Source organism: Trachemys scripta, chromosome 3 (assembly GCF_013100865.1).
Source record: "Trachemys scripta elegans isolate TJP31775 chromosome 3, CAS_Tse_1.0, whole genome shotgun sequence".
Classification (NCBI taxonomy): Eukaryota; Metazoa; Chordata; order Testudines; family Emydidae; genus Trachemys; species Trachemys scripta.
In genome coordinates this window covers 134,000,853-134,019,699 of record NC_048300.1, presented here as the reverse complement: position 1 = coordinate 134,019,699, position 18,847 = coordinate 134,000,853, and the positions used below count along the sequence as shown (strand labels likewise).

General features: G+C 40.0%; 1 protein-coding gene across 4 annotated transcripts in view; it reads right to left on the bottom strand.

The window, feature by feature from the left end:
- The window catches only part of EPHA7 (EPH receptor A7), a 188,287-nt gene extending 171,324 nt beyond the window's left edge, over positions 1-16,963 (bottom strand). For 3 of the 4 annotated variants that reach the window (XM_034766018.1, XM_034766020.1, XM_034766021.1), the window contains exons 1-3: positions 16,661-16,963; positions 11,934-11,998; positions 6,959-7,628 (exon numbers count right to left, since the gene is read on the bottom strand). In XM_034766018.1, the coding sequence (XP_034621909.1) occupies positions 6,959-7,628; positions 11,934-11,998; positions 16,661-16,757 (832 nt within the window). In that variant the 5' untranslated portion in view covers positions 16,758-16,963. Of the gene's footprint in view, positions 1-2,784; positions 3,159-6,958; positions 7,629-11,933; positions 11,999-16,660 lie in introns of those variants that run through there. The other variant, XM_034766022.1, reaches the window with a different exon arrangement.
- Positions 16,964-18,847: the final 1,884 nt, after the last annotated feature.

Here is an 18,847-nt window from a genome sequence, read left to right as displayed (position 1 = left end):
CCCTGCCAACAACCGAAACCACTTGGAAACAAAAAAAAGAAACATTATAACAGACAGGGGATCGCCCTGCCTATGAATAGAGACAAAAGACTGTTTCAGTATAACACAGCGAGGAGAGGCACTCTGAATCCATTCACTGATCAGATTCTTTGTTGTGCAGAGGTATTTTTTGTGAAAAGCTGGATCCTGGTTCCTGTGAAGCCAGTGAGCTCTGCAACAGACTGAACTTTGGGGAAAAAAACTACTATTTTCCCCTGTTCCTACGAGACAGGAAAGAACTATTCATAGGTGTAGGCCCTAGTCTGCGTTTTATTATTTTGTTTTGTACTGTAACCATTTGTTCACATCACTCTCTCATTTCTAATGAAATCTCTATTCTTTAATAAACCTACTTTTGTTTCATTTCAAGTGTTGTGTGTTATGCAGGATCAGTAGTTGAAGGTAAAACTGGTAAAATCGGCTACATTGATTTTGAGGGTTTGGGATTTCTATGAGTAGCCAGTTTCAGGGGCAGGATCACCATCGGGAAATGCTTCAAGGGAACCTCCTGTCTATGCCTTGCAGCTTAACAAGCCTGGGATATCCCACGTGCAAGTACTTGAGTGACTGAAAGGGTGGTGGTGTTGGGGACCTATCACCCAGTGACCACAAGCAAGACTCCCTCTCCCTTCTTTAACTTAGGAAAGCATGGAGTTCTGCAGGGGGTTGAAGGAGAAGGGGGACAAGGCTGGAGAAGTAGTAAATGAGAATAAACTTCTTCCCCCTTCCCTTCTCTACACAATACACCCAAAAGACTAGAGGAGCAGGACAGTACTGAAGACCCATTCCACCTACAGTTAGACCAGAAGGATGTAGCAGAGTAGTAAAAACCCCTTGTCTCCATAACAGCTAGGATGCTGTGGGAGAGATAGAGGGCAGAAAAACACTCTTCCACCCAGCCACTTCATGAATGGCAGCTAGAACACTCTGGGAAAGAAAAACAAACCAGTATCCTTTTACTTTCTAGCAACTGAAAGGGGATGGAGCTTCAAATTTAGAGTCACTTTCTAGCCAAAGACCAATATAAAAACATGGTGTCCCTAAGCAGCATCTTCAGGAAAGCCTATGGAAATCCCAGCTCCCCTCTGAACAGCTGGGGATGGCAGGGGGTCAGAGCCCTGTATTTACGTTTCTCATCCTCCAGCAAGTAGGTATCAGCCACATTTTTTAAACCCTGCCTAAATTCTTCACAAACTGATATACACAGAAGCATCCCCCACTGAAACAGAATCACATCTGGGGACCAAACCAATAACTGTTTAACAGTGCACAGAAACATTACAGAACACTTTAGAAAAGGAAAATGAATACGGGGCAGTCTGCCGCATCCAGCTTTTGCTCAGTGCAGAAAGGAGAGAAGCCATCAGAGAGCCAGTTACAAATTGCCTGTGCTCTGCCTTAGCTACAACTTGCTTGAAATCACACCACAGACAGGTGAGGACAGCTAGTGCATTGTGTTCCAAGCACACCTCCTCCCCACCCTGAAATGCCCCACCTAATACAGCTCGGTGCCTGGGAGTACTGGGAGGGAGACTGTATCAAACCTTACTGGCTCTACTCCAGCAAGGGACTTGAAGGTGATTTTGGCTCTGTATGAGCCTTCTCAGCAGTGCAAAGGAAGAGGAGCAGGGAAAACTGAAACAACATGGAATTTAGATAGACAGGAGATAATTACCCCAAACTACAGGTTAGCCACAACTCTTGAGATAGACACCCTGGGCCAAATTCTACATTGATTTACAGTCCATACAACCCACTCTTATTAGAAGTGCTATGAGATCTTTAATGGCCAATCTTTAAGTCTCAGAAACAGACTCCACCAGCAGTACAGTCCCTCCTAATAGTAAGTTAGGACATTAGCTCAGTGTTAACTCAGACTGATCAGAAAAATTATTCAGAAGTGGAATATGCCTTAAAATGTAATTAAAAATGCCATATCACAAACGTGTCATATATAATATATCTCGTAGGCTGGACCTCTCTGTCAAGTCACATTTACTAGCACCAAAAGTTTATGTCCCAAAAGAAATCAGTAGCAGTTCCTGTAGCAGTTCGTAGCTTGTTGCAAGTTGCTGCATCCAGTATACAATGCAGCTCAAAAATCAAGCATGTATTCTTCACTTCAGTGATATGCATTCCACAACTAGTTGTAGCCCTCTCTCATTTTTTGGATAAGCAAATTTTATTCTGTTGTATTCTTCTAATGCACATAGTATTACAAAACAGTTAAGAGTAAACTGTACCTGTTTGGCTTACTCCAGAAATCCAAATTTTCAGACGTGGTGCCAAATTAATTTTCGTATATATTTTTTCAGTTCATTCATGTTGAGAGGTGCTTCCTACCTTCTGAAATATCATACTGCTGCTCAGGAGCGAATGGGTATAGTTTCTCTTTAAATAATGTGAAACATATGGAAAGTGGATTATACTAGAACTTCACAAAGAATTTCCCTCCTTTCCCCCAAACCACAGTCATTCAAATATTATCCCAAATGTGATCCTTGCATAGGCAAAATAGGTGAAATTCCCACTGCACAGGTCATAGGCTATGTGCGAATTGCAGGAATGGGTCCTATGTAGTGCTCCTGAGTGCTAACATTTCCATTAGTTTTTATAGTAGCAGAAATGGTATGTCTGTGGATGTTTTAGGGGCTTACCATTTCCTAAGCACTGTCAGGATCAAGCACTAGAATATAAGCTCCCCTCCTCCTTCCCTCCCTCCCCCCACACACTTCATTTCACCTACTTGTTATGGCTTGCTTTAAACTAGGACTGTAAATTCTTTGGGGGCAGAGACCGTTATTATTATACATCTGTGCAGTACTTAGCACTCTGTTGCTTTTTACCTAGCACAATGTACCCCTAACTTGGTTTAGGCATCTAGATGCTACTGGAATGCAAATTTATAATGTGAATAATTCAATGTACAACCAAAATAAGGATATTTACATATGGATACATGTTCAAAGATTTGGTGCTGGAGATAGAACACAAGGGGAAAACTAGTGGCAAAGTTCAGTATTTAATCTTTGATAAGCAGTATCATTTACTACTATTTGCAGAGTATTTGTTTACCTGACACAGATATTCTCTGCCAACATATTGGGAGTGAAATTTGTCTAAATTAAAAATAAAAGATAAATGTTATTTCTTAAGGTCCTGCAAATACTTACTCATAGAGGATTTCATGAGAGACAAAAAGGATGACTTTTTCAACTAGTGTAGCTCAAATAAGTTAGCATAACACAATCAAAAAGCCCTGTTAGGATGCTGGTTAACACATCTGAAGATGCCAGCAGATCGAGGGACGTGATCGTTCCCCTCTATTCGACATTGGTGAGGCCTCATCTGGAGTACTGTGTACAGTTTTGGGCCCCACACTACAAGAAGGATGTGGAAAAATTGGAAAGAGTCCAGCAGAGGGCAACAAAAATGATTAGGGGGCTGGAGCACATGACTTATGAGGAGAGGCTGAGGGAACTGGGATTGTTTAGTCTGCAGAAGAGAAGAATGAGGGGGGATTTGATAGCTGCTTTCAACTACCTTAAAGGGGGTTCCAAAGAGGATGGATCTAGACTGTTCTCAGTGGTACCTGATGACAGAACAAGGAGTAATGGTCTCAAGTTGCAGTTGGGGAGATTTAGGTTGGATATTAGGAAAAACTTTTTCACTAGGAGGGTGGTGAAGCACTGGGATGGGTTACCTAGGGAGGTGATGGAATCTCCTTCCTTAGAGGTTTTTAAGGTCAGGCTTGACAAAGCCCTGGCTGGAATGATTTAGTTGGGAATTGGTCCTGCTTTGAGCAGGGGGTTGGACTAGATGACCTCCTGCGGTCCCTTCCAACCCTGATATTCTATGATTCTATGTATTAGATGGCTATGTTGTAGTCTACGCTCTCACCAGCCATTCTCCTTTGGCTACAACACAGTCAGCTAATACATCTTCAGACATGTTAGCCTGTATCTTAGCAGGGTTTTCAATGGTGTTAAATTAACTCCATTGAGCTACCATGATTGAAGAAAAAAACATATCCTTTTCACCCATCAAGACAGGGTCTTATGTCCAGTGCTTACTAGCATGAAGTCAATGCAGAATGCCTGGCACTGAGTTTTTGCAGCATTGAGCCCTTAAGAAGGACCACAAAAGCTTTGGATTAAGGAAGCATGCACCAACTTGCTACTGCTTGATCTGTTATAAAGCTTGACAGTAACAGATAGCCACTTGCATTAGTGTCAACGTTCTGATAAGTTTCTTTCAATATCTGTCACAAAAACAGTGACTGTATCAGTATGTCAGCTGCATTATCAGTCACTATATAGTTGATCATACTTAATAACACCTTCAAGTGCAGAGAATCCTAACAAGTATCAGAGACTGCAACTACTATAGAGCCACAGAGTCACCCAGATCATTTTGACTTCAAGCTGGTAACATCATTCATTCAGCGAGTGGCTGCCTCCCACCCTCTCTCTCGCCTCAGTATATTAACTTGCCTCAATATGGAGCTAGAATTTGTTTTCAAACTCTTAACAAGATCACTGAAAGAAAAGAGGAGAAATCCTATCAATGTGCCTCTGGACTGCTTCCAGAGTTGCGTATTCTCTTAGCAATTGCTCTGGAAGCAGGCCAAAAATGGGCAATGTTCTTGCAAATGAACTCAAGTACACGTTATCATTTAATTCCTTTGTCAACATTGCTGTGGTTAGAAATTAAGAAGCCTATTTACTAAACAATTTCCTTGAATTCCAATTACCAAACACTGATTCCCTTCCCCCTCCCCCATTACCCCTGCTTTCCCTTTGGCTGGGCACTTTCTCTCCTTTACCGAAAGTCAAAGAAAATTAGTATTATAATTATAGGCCTATCCATGATTCACATCATCAACTGGGAGTTAACTAAGATGCTTTAAAAAAAATAAGTCAGTGTCACTAGAGAATACCTTTGAAAGTTTCAGAACGTGCTTTGACGGGGCAGAATGATTTTAATACTTTTAACAGAACCTAGACACACCGTATTGAACTGATGTGTGTAAGCAGTTTTTCACATTATAACTGTTAATGAGATCACCCTCCACATGCTAGAAACTCGGCCCTTTCCCCCACAATGCTGAAAGAGTGTTGGAAAGATCCCAGATCAACTCCACACACTCCAACTATGTACCAAATCTTCCATTGTAACCCCTGCTGAAGGCAATCATGTGAGTTTCCTGAGGACTAAGGATTCAGGATGAGACACTGCTTTCTTTCTTTCTTTCTTTCAGTATGAGCCAAATCCTGCAGTCCTTTTCCAATCCTTACACAGGCAAAACTCTCATTAGACTCATTGACTGCAGGGTTTAATCTTAGACAAACCCCAAAATAAATCAGGTATACGTCACTCCCTTGATTCTTCAATGCCTGTAATGGTTTTACTTTTTAGTGTTTTCTCACTTTCACATTTATTTTTATATCATTTATTTCTGCAGCACTACAAACAGACAAGTATGTTTCTATCATATGCTACAAGAAAAGTCTGATGGATATCAGTTTCTGTGTTAAATATATTTGGAACCATTACTCACTATACAAAGTACCTAGTATCCTAGAACCTTCACTGTAAACAAAACAGCCTGATTGTGTCACACTTATGTTCAGAATTGCCTTTGTACCCAAGTAGCCCCATTTAAGTCAGTGGGGACACTAATTGCAGAGTAAGTATATGAATACGGGTGACAGAATCAAGACCTAAAAAGATTGTTTTCAAAAAACAAACTACTTTGACATTTTTATTCACTAGCCAGGGTGAAAATGTTAAACCTGTGTGTTACTCTGAAGTGTAACTGCTTTCCAATAACCTAACACTACCAGATGAACTACATGCTGAAAATACAAAATAAAAAGCTCTCCACAGTCTTGGATTTGCTAATAATTTAACTAGACCCAATGTAATCCATAAATAACCGAAAAGTTTTATTTTAAGATTCTAGCTGAATTAATTTTATGTAGAAAAATATTGACTGAAATTCTGCCACTCGATATTTTGATATATTCTGTTTGAAAGAAACAGTTTTAAAATAAATAAATCTACTGAATTTGCACAGGAGTGAGAATGAAATGCAGATTCAAAACTCTGTAGCTCAGTTGTCATTTGGAGTATGCGCTATACTTTAGCACAAATTCCATATATCCTGAGTTTTATTTTCCTTATAATTTTCTGTCACAAAACATATGGACCAACAGCAAATAGTTTATATCAGGGATCGGCAACCTTTGGCACACGGCCCACCAGGATAAGCACCCTGGCGGGCCGGGCCAGTTTGTTTACTTGTCACGTCCGCAGGTTCGGCCACTCGCGGCTCCCACTGGCCACGGTTCGCCGCTCCAGGCCAATGGAGGCTGCAGGAAGTGGCGGCCAGCACATCCCTCGGCCCGCACCGCTTCCCGCAACCCCCATTGGCTTGGAGCGGCGAACTGTGGCCAGTGGGAGCTGCGATCAGCTGAACCTGCAGATGCGGCAGGTAAACAAACTGGCGCGCCGCATGCCAAAGGTTGCCGATCCTTGGGTTTTATATAATGCTCACATGCAAGAACGTTAATAAGGTCTTCTTAGCAACATACAATCTGCTCAGTAGCATTACAAAGAACTACACGGAATGTCATCCTGACCTTATTTCTGTGTGAACTGTAATTTCTGCAACTGTATTTACATTAAACTGTGCTCTGAATTGCCTGTTTTATATTTGAAATGCAATATGCAACTGCTGACTTCCATTCCTGAAAGAGCTGATTGTTTTAAATTAGCCATTGTGAAGTGTATAGATTCAAATGCTCATAGTATTAGTATGGGCCTAATAACATATTTTGATGCAAAGACAATAGAAATGTGACTGTAGAACCCAACTGCTATTGTACGATATTATTAAAAGTGTAGGTTTACTCACGTTCACAAGTGTCTCCTTTTTGCTGGTACCCAGCTTTGCAGATACACTTTCCAATAGGCACTAACCATTCTCCTTCTGCACTACAATGCATCCTAGGAGAGTTATCAGCCTCCTCTTCTGCGCTGCTGACACAAGTTCCTCGTACCTCAACTAGAGAGGAAAACTCTGAGCCAGTCACTGTATCTGGAAAAATAGCTAAGTTCTCAATAATAGACCAGCATTTCTTGTAGTAGACTTTGACAGAAACCAAAGCAATGCAGGCACCTACATCTTGAAATGCAAGATAAAATCCTTTCTTGGACAAAGGTCCAATCTCTCTCACCTCTGTGTTAAGTTTCATTTTTCTCTCTCCAAGGTCACCTTGGGTAAAACTTTCATCTGCTGCAATGGTGTCTATTTTTACATACTGATTTTCTCGGATATTCCGGCCAGTGTCGTAGTCTGTTTCATAATAATGTAAGTTAAAAGTTTCTTTACATGTCCCCAGTACTCCAGGAAGACTGTTACAATCCCTCAGAGTGAATTTCAGTTCTACAAAAATCCTTTGTGCATTGCCTTTTGCAATCCAGTTAGTCCGAAGCCAGTTATTTTGGTTAGGTTCCATGACCTGGCATACCTGGTATGTTCGTATAGGAGTGTAATTTTCATCCAGTCCACTAATTTCTTCCCACTAAAACAACAACAAACAGTTATTAATACAAGACAGCATTTTACTGCTGTACTAAATCAGTACATATATAAAAATACTCTGACACAGGTCTGGTCTTCCTCCTTTGTAAACAGTGAAGCCTCATAAAAAATAGTGGAGTATTATTAAAATGCTAATGTTTTGTGTAAGAAAATCACAAATTTTAATGGCGTTCTAGTTTGTGTTTCATGTATTTTAACATGTGAATAACCTTCAAAATATATAATTCATATTACAACAGTTTACAGTTACATTAATTACAAGTTCTAGAAAGTACTGTACAATATATTCAAATACAGCTTATAGTTGGGGTTCAGTCCTACATTTTCTTACATCAATCAGAACTTTAGGTAAGCCAGGAATGAAGAAGGTGATCAATGTTGTGCTGCTAGAAACAAATCTACAACCAACAAAGTCTCAGAAACCGAGAGCCCTTAATCTTGCAATCCTTGCACATCTAAACCTCAGTGACACTTTTTGGTGCACAAGTAATGAGCCCTGATTCTTTACTAGTAACTGTAATCTGCGTTTGAAATTATTATTACACTTTAATTTATTACCATTATTGTGATCATCATCACATTTTGCAGGGAAAACAAACTGAAAATGAAGAAAAAAAGAAGTCATGAAGATGACATTTCCAGCTGTTTTATCACTTTATGCATTTAGGACTATTTTCACTCCCATTTACAAGCTACAAACCTGATCCTGCAAACCCCTACTCATACAAATAGGCTCACTGACCAGTGGTGAAACAATCTTACCTCACTACAATGGGATTTCATTTGAAGTCAATGGGGTTACACACTTGAGTAGGGGCTAATCATTTGAATAAGGATTTACAAGTTCAGGGCCTGCTTTCCTTCTTTTTTCATTTCTCAGGCACCGTGGTATCTAGGTGCTAAAATGGTAAATGCACAATAATTCCACTGTTTTTACAAAGTTGGAAACAAATCTCAGACCTATTGAAGTCAAAATCAAAACTCCCACTGACATCAACTGAGCTAAGGTTAGACCCTTATTCCAGATTTACCCAGGTATAACTAAAAGCAGAATCTGGCCCTTACACTTTTTATAAATGTATTGCAGTGCTCAATTCATAGCAGAAATTACAACTTAAATAAAATGGGAATCATTTAAAGAGTTCAATTAGTTAAATGGTGTCTAATAACACAGCCAACTAGAGCTCAATCCCTCCAAGTGCCCATTTCAACAAAGCACTTTACCACATGCTTATCATCAGTGGAACTACTCATGTGCTTAACATTAAGCATGTGCTTTATTGGATTGGCTAGAGCACACAGCACCTGCCAGGATTGAACACCTATAGAATGTGCTGTTACTGATAATCAGGCAGGAAAGGCAAACACTAACGGACACTGGTTTCCCAGACCAAAAGTCATGCAGCATGCAATACTTCATGAGCCTACTTGACAGCAAATGAGATAATTTAATGTTGCTCTACTACTCCAAGAAAAGTAAATGTTGATGAACTGATGCTGGAAGTTTTTACCACAAAATATATTATGGCTGTAAGTGTTGAAATGTGCAGAAGCTGAACATATCAAAATGCATTTCAAAGTAGTTCAGTTACTATAGGTATGGTATATATGGCACCACACATCTGGTATTAGCTTACAGTAAAATATTATGAAATGTTTCTATAGTTAACAAATGATTACATTTTAAAACCTAATACACTTTAGAAAGGAAGAAAGCTTATCTTCATTATACGTTTAGTAGATTTTAACTACCAAGATTTTTTTTTCTCCGATATGGACTAGTATTGATAAAGTTAGCAAAAAAACAACAACAACAACAAATAAACATGACCATGGAGCAGGGCTTTTGGCATTACTGCAGTTCAAAAAACAGTTCACAAAAAGGGCTCAGAGCCTAAGTTCACTCTAAGAGTTTCACTCTGCTGCTCTCATTCTCAGTTTCATTTTGAGTATGTTATATTTTATCTCATGTAAGCAGTTTTCCCATCATGATCGAGATCCTGCTCTCAGATATTCCAAAGTTACAATAGTGTAACATCTTTGAAGTCAAATGAGTTACCCTAGCGTATTCAAAGAGCAGAATACAGACCACTGATCATCTGAATTCCTTTCTTCCCTCCCCCAAATCCTCCAAAATAATCATAAAAATACAAAACTCTGCATTGGGTAGGGTAACACAAACCAGAAGAAGAGCCAGAGATTCCATGCTTGTTAATTAATGTAATTAATCTTGGAGGTGCTCAGATTACTCCTTTGGATGGAAAAAAAAATCCAGTAGAGATCATCTCTTATGCTAACACCCATCGTCACACCTTCCCCATTTTTCTAAAACCACGGGGAAGATCATAAGGATAGTTTATATGCATTTGTTTGTTGGTTTATCTAAAAAATTTCAGTAGTCATAGCTGTACTACTCAAACATTCCTCTGAAAGGGTTCAAACTTCCTCCCTTTGATAGGCACATGTTATAGATACTTCGGAGCATAATTGTATTTATCTACCATATTTGAAAACTACTGCTTAAAAAAATCATCTTGGAATGATCTGAACACTATATTTGATTTTTCAGACACTTAACTTTTTTTATTTCTCTTTATCCCATTGTTTTATATATATATATATGAATGAGTGAAATACATGAAGTTCTCCTCCTCCACTAATACATATTGTATACCTACACCATATTACACGTTAATTCCTTTAGTTATATAAAACATGTTTCATGCCACACAGAGCCAGAGAGTACATTTGAAATTTAACTAGCATAGGATGATGTATTGGTTTCTCTCCTCTATTTGTGCATGTTTTCATGATATTTGTACTACATAGGGGAGAATTAAATGCAGCTGAATTTAACAAAAAAATTTACAATTTTTTTTTATTTTAAACACCATCAATAAATTGTAATTTTTTGTTAATTTATAGGAAACTATTTTTTGGCCATCCTCACTGACCATCGTTTAGCTGTTATTTTGGATTCTCAATGCTCCTTTGAATCCATATTTCTAACCTAAAAAGGTCATCTTTTTACCATTTGTATAATATTAGTCAACTATGTTTCCACCTTTCATCCTCAAATACGTTAGCAAAGTTCATACTTACATTACCTCCAGGCTAGACTACTGCAATTCTCTTCTAACTAATCTTTCAGACACCTCTATTAAAAGGCTTCAATCAATGCAAAATGCTAATGCCAAAGTTATTTATCCATCTTAAGCATTCAGCTCACATTACATAGTTTCTCAAGCTTCCGACTCATTTCCTTTTTGTGTTGTATTGTTTTTACGATCTTGCTTTTAAACTAAGACACTTTCAGATTTTCATTCTTCTTATTTAAAGGATTTGTTACACTTTTATAACCTCACTCACATCTCGCGCTCTTCTGGCTCCAGATTTCTTAAGGCGCTGAAGATTAAGGGCCTGATCCTGCAAGCCCTTATTCATGCGAGTAGCCCCAAAAAGGCAATGAAATGGCTTCCAGGAGTAAGAACCACTCACATGACTTCAGGTTTGTAGGATTGAGCTCTATGGTAAATACAACTGGCCATACTCTCCTCTCTTGAAATGTTCTTCTTCAAGAGATGAGGGATGTGTTTTTTCACAATTTCTAATTAAGAGCTGAAGACACAGCTATTTGCATGTTGATAAGTTTTCATAGAACATCTTGGGATGCATTTGTTCTAAAAGGTATTGCAGTGTATAAAGGAGAACTAGGCCCAAGCGCCAAAATTTGGACTTAGAGCCAGATTTCAAGCTCCTTAAAATTTGGGAATGTTCAGGTCTGGGTTTTGGTTTAGACCAGTCTCTATTACAGATGTTTATATTTCAGAGCACTTCATACTACACTATTCAATTACAACAAATATATTGTATATAAATTTCTTATCACTGTTTATCTGGAAAATATCAAATAACATGTTCTGAGGCAGTTTCCATATACAAATATATTTGCTTCCGAAAAGAAAATATATTTAAAATACAGTGTCACAAGTACCACAAAGAATTACACTACAAAGCATAAAGCTAATAAAGGGGTTTAGGTGAGTTACTGAAGAGACTCTTCCTTGTAATTGGCTTGCTTTTGTACACTGTAACCTGAGGTATGCTTCTTCTCACAACAGAAACTTAAGAGCTGTAAACACTCACTATGATTCCTGAGGGAAATTTGGGAAATACCAGCTTGTTTAAAGCATGTTTAAAATTTTGTCTAGATGAGACACCCAGCAATGTTTGGAGGGGTTTTTTTGTTTGTTTGTTTTTTCTTTTTCTTTTTTTGAGTACTTACCCCATTGGGAGGAAAGGAAATCCACTCCAACTCGGTCTGTTGTGCTTTAGAGTCCAGCAATATTACTGCAAGAGAAAAAGTTTCCACTATGTATTAAAGAAAGAACTTAAGAATTTTACTAAACTAAATCAAAAACTTTGTGATGAAATTCAACAGGAATGTATATAAAGTCTTCTTTTTATCAGTCAATATTATTTAATAAAGGAATAAATATATTATGTATGTTCACCATTATAGGCATGTTTGAAATTAGAAAAGTTTTTATATTATTTAAAGTATGATATTCACATTTTTTATTAAGCAGAAATATTTAAATCTTATTTTTACTGCATCTTTCTCTATGCCTGTCTACATATTTATACTTACCATCTTATTATCTAAGTGTCATAAAAATTCTAAGGTTTAATTGTGAATATGTGTTCCTCTCGCTCCTTATTACAAAGGATATTTCCCATGTACTTTTCATTAAAATTAAGATTTTTTTTTAAATGAAATTCGGCAATATTTCAACATTGTCCAGACTGATTTGGACACTGTTGTACACTACATACTGCTTGGATCCCCACTCTGAAGTCAAGGGTAGTGCACAAGAAAAGATGGTCCCTTAATACTTATGAGACTATTAATTTAAACAAGTCAATATATGACAAATAAGATTCCACAAAATAAGGCTTTGTACTTATGTAGCATTATCCATTTTCAAAATACTGAACGCGCATATTAGTTAGAACTAATTTTTGTGCAACATTTTATTAAATAAATATTTTCACATGTGTATACATATCCAATGAGACTTCTAAAAGAAGTTCTGATACACAAAGCTGTTAATTAAATGTGACTTGCTGGTAAAAGTATTTAATGCAGACTTCTCAATCTTAGTCCAATAAACAAATCATTAAATATAAATATAAAATATCCACTTTATTACATATTGGGGAAAATCATATTGATATTTTGACAACTATCAGCATGAGATTATATTTAATTATAGTCTTAAACCTCAGAATATATTATTGCATATGTTTTCACAAAATTTCTAAACAGCACTTACATTAGTTAACCTTGAAATTTCTAAGTAACTCTATGAAATAACTTCTTAGATTGCATTTTAAAAAATAATCTTTTAAACTGGAAAGAGATAAATCCTAATGTTATATCTGTCTATATATGCTACATTTTTGGAACAAAAAAAGTCATATTTACTGCTTAACAAATAATTGTTCCATTTTTAACAAAAGAGAAACACATTTCAATTTCAAATAACCACAATATACATTTTAATTATAAAAAAGTATTACAGCTCTACCAATACCAATGTAAAAGGTTTTATATGAGTAAGTAGTTACATATATTTTGATCGTCTGCTTTAATTCTTAAACTTGATTTCAGTACAATTAACTTTTTGTTAGGCAGAGCAATACCTTTGGTTTATAGCCTATGTCAAATATAATTTAGAATAATAGTTTTTTAAAACATTATTAGAAGAATTGCAACACTTTTTTTACATAAAGGTTCATGCTGACACAGGAATAGCTAAAACATGTTAAAGACAAAACTGTAACTTCCATTTCTGTAAGACAACATACACTTGAGCTAATGAATTAAATTTGCTATTCTCTCTTTACTATAGATTATCTTCTTAATTAATTAATTAATCTCGCTATCTAAGGGGCTTTAACTAGCAATACTAGGTAAAGAAGAGTTGATGGTGTTTGTGTTGGCTTGCTAATCAAGGACAATGCTGATAAGCTAAAAATTTAGGTACAGTGCAAGTTTAACCTCTTCATCACCATGCCCATGCAATAGTGGATGGTCACATCATGTGTAATCTGGCAGTAATTCTTCATTAAAAAGCAGTGCCACATAGATGACCTTTACATAATCATATGGCTACTCTTCACTGCACTAAAAGTTATTAGGAAATATCTTTCCTACTCCGACATTTGTACAATGCCTTGAATAGGTAAAATGCAATATGAAATGCTAATTTCCTAGTGCTGTCTTAGTTTTCAAAAGTTATGTGGGTGACAGAGCCTTTTTTATTACACAGTTACAGTCTAGATCCAGCATGTCCCGTTTCTGAGATAAAGACACTTTCCCCAAGAGGTGGGCAACATTCTCCAACTACTTCCCAAGGCAGCCCTTAAGTTCTTCTATGCCTTGCTCCAAGTGAGCAGGAGCTGAGCTTCGGAACTTCTTGTTGTTGCAGAAACTGACTAGCAATGCTATCCAGTTTTGAAGAACGGCAAGTCTGCCTGGTTCATTCACTGCGTTACAACGGACACAAGACAGCTGGGACAGAGGGAAAAGTTGCTGGGGAAATCAATAGGAGGCTTTAATACGCCCTTTTCGGCCTGAATTATTCACTCCCTCCGGTGCCCCTTGCGCTGAGCTCCCGTGAGCTCCCTGAGCTGGGGACTCCCCCACGGGCTCTGCACCCAGTCAGAGGGGCGCGCTGTTTGCGGAGAGCCACGGGCAGCCTCTCGCCTCCTCCGCACCCCCGACCCAAGCTAAGATCTTCCCCTAAACCACCGCCGGGGCCCTCACTTCGGGGCTGGGGTTCAAATGCCGTCAGTCCGCGCTGGCAAGGCATCTCCGTGCCCAGCTCACGGGTGCAATCGTGCCCCCCCCGCCCCCCGCTTCATGTCAATGGCAAAGGCTCCCCTTGGCTTCAACAGGGCTGAAGCAGCCTTCCCGAGCCCAGCAGCCGCAGCCTACGGGAGGCAGGAGGAAGCTGAGTCAAACGTGGTGTTTAACCTGTGTCTAACCTCCGAGCCATGCCGCTGCGATTCCAATCAATGCCTCCAAGGGCTGGAAGGCGGCGAACTCACTGCCCCGTGTAAGCCTGCGCGCACCCCAACCCCGGGACCCAGTCTCAATTCACCCGACACTCAGGATCCCTTTATGCTAAACTTTTCAGACCCGGCCTGGCTGGGTCACCTCTGCCCCTGCAAGCTCCCGCCTCCCTAGTCAGACCCCCATCACCTTCTCTCCCCCTCGAGGCGCCTATTTATCCAGCTCCTGCTGGGAAAACTTTGGGACTTTTCGGATCTCTCCTCTCTTACCCCCAGCCCCTCTGCCTTGCTAGTTTCCGACGGAGAAGGAGGTGTCTGCAGAGGACTGGATTCTCTCATCACCATAGACGGTGAAATCCAGTGGCAACGAAAGTTACTTTGCGCAGGAGATTTGCAGCAGGTTAACAGCCATAGGGATCCGAAATCCCTGCCTCCCTGCTGCTCCCCACTCCTCCTGCCAGCTCAGCCTACAGCCCACGAGCTGCTGAGCGCTCGAAGCGGAAACACAAACTCGAGGTATACGTGGGATTCTGTGCCGGTGAGCAGAATGTCACAGCTCCAAGCGCACTCCCCATGCAGCCTGCACAAAGCACTCCTCTCTGCGCTTCGCTTCCGCTCACCTCCCCCATTCAGCCTCTCTCGCCCTTCCAGGAGTTAGTTCATTATTCCATTTTTTAAATCTCTTCAAATAAACTTTGGAAATGCCGCCCAGGAAGGACCTTTGGTGTTTTTCCCCCTCCCCCCTTTTCTATTAGGGACAAAGAAGATCTTAATTGAGAGAGAGAGCTTAGTTTTAAAGCTCCAGCTACAGGCTCAGAAAGGTACTTTACCTTAAGCCAATGGTTCAAAGACGAATATTGACATATCTGGGAGAGAGAGAAAAAAAAACCCAAGTCCTCTCCTCCCAAAGATGGAAACTGATACCACACTATCAGAGTTAAAAGGTCTCATTTTTAGTTCTCCCTCCCCACCCCATACGAAAATAAATGCCCGGACTGACTTTCTGAATTGATTTTTATGTTAGTCTCTGATAGAAAACTGCCTGTGCTCTCTTTTAATAGGAAATATTATGCGTTTGTTTTATGTAAAATAGACTGATGCTGGAGTGATGGGATTTTATGAAGCCCTGTTTGTGATACGCAGATGGAACAAAAATCTCTATCTATATACATCTAGTCAGAGGTGCCTACAGATGATTAGATAATATACAATTTATACTGACACACAGATATAATTCATGTATATAGCATCCTATAGATCCATCCCTCGGACACATTTAATTGTACCCCAACATGATCTATGCCACATCTTTCCGCGTAGCGTCTCAGTCCCACCGGCTTCTGAGACCTGCAGGCCCGCATCAGCAAGACACGGAGAAGCGGACTTTTATTAGACCGTTTATGATTACCTGGTGGACTAACAAAAAGTCCCCCCAACCCCTTTGGGGAGCGTCCAGAGTCGTGAAACTCCGCTGCAGTCTTGGCTGTGGCACTCGGGTTGCGTGCCCCTGACAAACTACAGTAGCTTCCACCCGGAGAGGGGATGGGGGAATTCTTATCTTCACCTTACTAGCAGTATTAATACTACGAGTACTATTAACAATTCAATAGACAATATCCCCTGCATTGAGCCCCCTCCCCAATATATCAGCTCTTCAAGTGCAATGCCTTGCAAACCCAATTCCTTAAATGAAATGCAGTTTGTCCCGACCTCCCTCCCTCCCTCTCTCTCTCTCTCTCTCACACACACACACACACACACACACATCCATACACACTGCCCGTGGTGAATGCCTCTCCTCCACCTCAGTAAGAAGCTGTTTAACTAGGGGAAGGGGCTGCATGCAGTGTGCAACAGACCCAACACTAAAACATTGCAATGTGTGCGCACGGAAATAAATAAGCCCAAACTTTGTTTTCTGCATCACCTTACCTTCTTTTGCAGCCTGTGCCTCCCCCGTGTGTGCAAAGCGAAACAGCCAGATGGAGCATAAAATAATCCAAGAAGGGAGCCTAGTTTGAAAAACCATGATGCAGGAGCAGGATATTTTTATATGTACTGTACGATCGCTGCTGCTACTGCCGCCGCTTGTTGGGGATTAAAGGGTTTGTTCTGCTATGTGTTTTATTTTGGCTTTGCATGGAGCTCTCTCTCCCCCGGCTGCCTGCTCCTCTTGCCTATGCGTTTCCGCACACCGTATTTGCTGCCTGCGAGTCTCCGACTGCAGCCTGGCTGCTAGCGCCACACTCCAATAATATCAATTAGGGGGGGAAGGGGCGGGGCCAGAGCCAGGAGAGCGGGCCGTCCCTCAAAGTGACTGGCAGTCGCAGCCGGCCTAAGAGGAGCGGCAAGCTAGACCGGGGAGGCTGAGCTGGGGAACGAATCGCCCCGGCAGTGGAGGCGGGGCAGGCGGCGTTGTCCAATGAGCGGGGGAAGGTGTCAGGTTGCCTCTGGCACAGGATTCCCCGCAGGTTGAGTGTGTAGCCGGGGCCGGGCGTGAACGTGGAGTGGGCATGGCAGGACTGGGAGCCGCGCTCCAGGCAGGCTTGTTACTGCTGGGGATTGCAATAAAGCAAAGACAAGAGTAATGGTTAAAAAAGACGACAAGATCTCTCAGGATGGCGTAAAGGAGACTGGCTGCACAAGCCCCAGTCTTTAAGGAGACGGTGATTTTCTGATCGTTCCTCTAAGTGATTCACTCTCAGGACACTGACTCTTTAGACCATCCCTCGCCTGCTAACTTTGTTAATTATCTTTCCTGCAGCATCCCCGCCGCCACCACCAAATTAGTTCCCCCGAGTGGGCACCGCTCGAAGTGGGTGCTGAACGCAGTGTGTTTTACTGGTCACAGTGAAATAGCACGTTTGCAAGAGTTTTAAACAAGCCCCGACCAAGGAAGCAGGGGGAAAAGAAATGAAACCCCCGAAACAACGTGAACATTTAAAAGCCCTTTGGATCGCGGCATCCTTGCCACGATGAACATCGCCAAAGAGGAAGCAAAGGTTTGTTGAGTAAAATCTGGACAAGTCGAAACCACTCAGCAGAACATTCCGCCTTGATAGTTTTTCTTATTTCTCTGACCTCTGCGGGAACCTTTCACTATATTTTCCGATCTCTGTGGTGCCACCCATAACACAGAGCAAGTAAACACTTTGCTATTGAAACTCAGAACTTTTTTGTACGTTTTGAGTTTCATTTCTTAAAACAAGTCTCTGTAAAAAAAAAAATTATTCCAGACATAACACTAACATTTCATTTCCCTACTTTCCCAAAACTATGAAGAGACCAGTTAATGATAAAATAAATCTGATTGATATTAGACGCTTTTACCCTATCGGTGTAATCCAAAACGAGGGGTAATCCAGTAACAATGAGATAATAAGAAAAAGAAAGAAACTTGCCAAATCTCCCTTTGTCAAAGTTCACCCCCACTGACTTGAATATTGCTTTTCCAGCAGAAGATCCACCCTCCTTGCCCTTACATGTCTGTTACCTATATCTTGCTTTTTAAAAGGTGAATCAAACAAAGTTTCTGTTCCTGAAATGAAGCTTTAAAAAATGAAAAAAGGAAGGGTGGACTTGGAGTCGGAGTGAGAGGAAAATAGAAGTGCTACTGGTAACTATAATGGGGATGTTACCACAGATGGCCTTTGTCTGAATGGAATACACAACCTAATTTTGTCAACAACTACCAGATGCACAGTTGTGCTGTGAAGGAATGTGAAGTTTCTACTCTTCAGATGAGTTTACTGCAGGACCATAACAATAATTAAATGATCTTCTCCTTTCCTTTCTCCTTCTCTTAAATTCTTCACTTGGTATTTTTGCTTTTATAATGCATATGTCCCACAGATTTATTTTATATTACGTTAAATGTTTTTATATAATTATATAAAAATACCTTGGCTGTGTCCTTTTAAAGGATATAAACTGAATAACCGATTATATCTTGGAAGCAGATAATTATAAAGAAACACAGGGAATGTAACTACAATTCAATGCCAAGATTATATGAGAATCTGAAACAATCCTTATATAAACGGAGACACTGATACTGCAAAACAGTATGTTATAAATAAAAAAATAAAATGTGGGAGATTGTTTATAGGATCCTTGAGT